The sequence below is a fragment of the Etheostoma spectabile genome, chromosome 4 (assembly GCF_008692095.1).
Source record: "Etheostoma spectabile isolate EspeVRDwgs_2016 chromosome 4, UIUC_Espe_1.0, whole genome shotgun sequence".
In the NCBI taxonomy this organism is placed as follows: domain Eukaryota; kingdom Metazoa; phylum Chordata; class Actinopteri; order Perciformes; family Percidae; genus Etheostoma; species Etheostoma spectabile.
In genome coordinates, this window is record NC_045736.1 from 32,559,618 (window position 1) to 32,562,777 (window position 3,160).

The 3,160-nt window shown below is 40.3% G+C and overlaps 1 protein-coding gene across 15 annotated transcripts in view; it reads right to left on the minus strand.

Moving 5' to 3' along the window:
- Window positions 1-3,160, minus strand: part of ptprt (protein tyrosine phosphatase receptor type T) — a 385,704-nt gene that overhangs the window by 288,135 nt on the left and 94,409 nt on the right. For all 15 annotated transcript variants that reach the window (XR_004331615.1, XM_032513298.1, XM_032513297.1 and 12 more), the window contains one exon: window positions 1,653-1,827. Coding sequence is in view for 14 of the 15 variants with exons in the window: in XM_032513298.1 (XP_032369189.1) it covers window positions 1,653-1,827 (175 nt within the window). In the remaining variant the exon portion in view is untranslated. The remainder of the gene's footprint in view (window positions 1-1,652; window positions 1,828-3,160) is intronic.

Consider the following 3,160-nt stretch of genomic DNA (forward strand, 5'->3'; position numbering starts at 1 on the left):
TCTAATAACAGATCTCATGCTAACAATTTATCAGAAGACAAGTCCATGAGCTGATGGTGAAGTGAGGCGTGGATAAAGAAAAAGAAAGATAATTCAAAACACACTGAGTGCAATAGAAAGACAGGAGACAGGTAAAGGGATGTAATTAAAAAAACAGATAGCTGTAATGTTATAATTCTATCAAAGGACTGAGAACTGCATTAAACCTCCTCAGTATGTCAATCTCTTTCTCAGCAGGACAGCACTATAGTTCCTGTTGTTTACATGAACCATGGGATGGAGAGTGGGATGGTAAATCCCAGAGATTCTTTAATGTGTTTTGCCCTGTATTGAGTGTGAGGGTGGAGCAAAGTAGGTTGCATTAGAGCACGTGTCAAACTGAAGGCCAATATCAATTTAGGTTCACAATACATTTTGGCCCACCTAGTTTTTGTAGCAATTGAACTCATTTTTCTTGGATGTCTACGTTCCAGTGTTGCCCTTGATGTGATTCTTATTTTCCAGTGTGGCCCTTGGTGAAACTGAGTTTGACACCCCTCGTTTAGCGGACTTAAATGTCCTCCATGAGGGGATATGTCAATCAGCACAGATAAATAGAAGAGGGACAGAGAAAAAAGAGGTGATGAGGGGTGAAAGAAGAGCAATGAAGAAAAGGAAAGAAAGGACAGGCAGGAAGGAGAGAGGAGGAGCAATTGTAATTAACATAATTGCTGATTTTGAAGAGTAGTCAAATTACTGTATATTTTAACCACTTGAACCCAAACACTCCCATTAATATTTTGCTTAAGTAGTTTCCAAGAGGGATAAAAAAATGCCATCAGTGTTGGCAACATCATATATTCTCTGCTTGTTCCTGCACTTCAGTAAAACAGTAGAGAACATACTGTCTGAAATAGCTTGCACTGAGCTTGCGACCCCAATACATCGAATAAAGAAAATTGATCACTTGTGTAAAAAGTTCTACATTTTTCTGGTTACAGTTTTGGCATCTTTGGAAATGGAGTCTTGAGTAGGATTTAAAACAGAGTTATTTGGGTTTGAACATGGGAAAATAAAATACCGGGCCAAAGAGTTAAGCGATAACAAAACTCCCTTGTGGATATCCCTCCCTGTATTCCTGCTGAACTACTGTTGCATTGGGGACATTTTAACCTCTAAAAATATTTGTTTTGGTAAAAACAATGGTTTTATTTATTTTATATCAACAAATAATGTGTTGCCATCTATCCCAAACCTTGACAAAGGAAGGGGACATTAGACACAGAAGAAGGAAGAAAATGAATTGAAAGACCGACAGAGAGAGAAAGAAATGGAGAGAAAGAGGGCTCATTGGGAGTTCCAGTCAGTACTCTGAAGTTTGTTCAGTATTCTGTCCTCAGCATTCTCACGGCGCTAACGAGCAACAGCCAAACACACACACACACACACACACACACACACAAAAACTGCACAACCCGGGCGCAATTTTCACTTTCTCTACATTAAAGAAGCTGTCCCACTTTACTGCATCCACTCTGATCAGATGTGTCAAGTGCCGCCTTTCTTTCACCCATTTAAATTCATCTCAAATACTCTGGTTTTAAGGGGCTGGAATTCACCTCCTACCTGTAGTCAGCCAGTCTATGTGAAAGAAGATGAGGAGCAGAATATACCTTTAACGATGAGATCGGCGTAGTTGGACACCCCTGACCCGCCGTCGGATCGGATGACACAGCGGTAGCGACTGGTGCTGCGTTGCGATGTGTCGCCAACGCTGACGGTTGCGGAGAAACGTCGGTGGTTCACCACCCTGGTCACCATCAATGCCGTGTCCTTACCGTTCCACTGCTGCATAAAGAGAAACATACGACCAGTCAATTATTGACCCTGTTGTTTGTTCTCAACTATGCTACTTGGGATCAACAGAAGTACATTTCCAGAATAAAGCCTGACATCATGCACCCCTCACCATCCTCTCTCTGTGTTTTGCCGTTCTTAAAATCTCTTCGACAGTGGAAACAACAACAAACTGCGAGCCAGTAAACTACACGCTGAAATGGCAAGTTTTGAAGAAAGTTTCGACCATGCAACAAGGCAGGCCTGCTTGGTTCTTTTGGGTAGTGATTGTAATGATTTACAAAGAATATGTTTACCACATTCAGTCTCTAACTGGGAAAATTTGGAACTGATGGACAAAGAACACACATAACTTTAATATTGTTTGTGACGTTTTCTTTCCCTGGGTGTAAAAGTTCCACCAAAACAAGTTCCTTCCCAAGACTATTTAGCAGAGCTATTTAAAGTAGACTTAGTTGTATTATTTTGTTTATGTGTTACAATAATCGCTGGTTGAACACGGTAAGTGCTCAAAATCACCCTTTCGTCTGTTCTTTTCAAAGATATAAGATAAATTAATCTAATTGAATCTGTATTTTAAATGGGAATGCCACCTATGAGACTGTTTTCACAATTCGTTATTGGTCCCTGGTTTCCTGGGTGGTGCCCCGTTTTGATTTTGTCAATCTTGTAAAGTTATGAATACCCATATTCATAACTTTATTAATATTGATGAAGCATCTTTGATAATTTGCCAATAATTGAATCTGTACCCCTAGCGATACCCAACACAGATATGTCCAACTTTTCTTGGAATCTTGTAGCTTTCATTTGCGGAACAGCAGGGTAACCTCAGCCAATGACTGCTGCCCCCACAGTTTCTCAAGTGTTTTTAGTTGTTCTATGTCTGTCTCAAGTCTGTCAATTTACAGGGATTCCAAGAGGCACGCATCGCCAATAGCACAGTAATGACCCCATATTGAAATCAAAGACCTGGCAGGAACCAAAAGCAATTTGAACAAAGCAAGTCAGACATGAAATCAAAAAACGTACTGCTCTGCATACGATCCTCACATCTCCAGATCCAATCTATTTTTACCACTGTAGTATTATCTGCCAATTTGAAGAAACATGTTTTCTCCAACAGACCTCCAGTGAGGAGGGTCACTGCTCTCCATTGCAAATGTCTTTGCTGTACACAGCAGCATTTTCATTGGTATATACTCATGTGCAGTGAGAACATGCTAGCTTGCCAGTGCACATGTAAACTAAGATGAGTATATATGCATGGATGCACACAACACACACACACATATATACATATACATATACACACACACACACA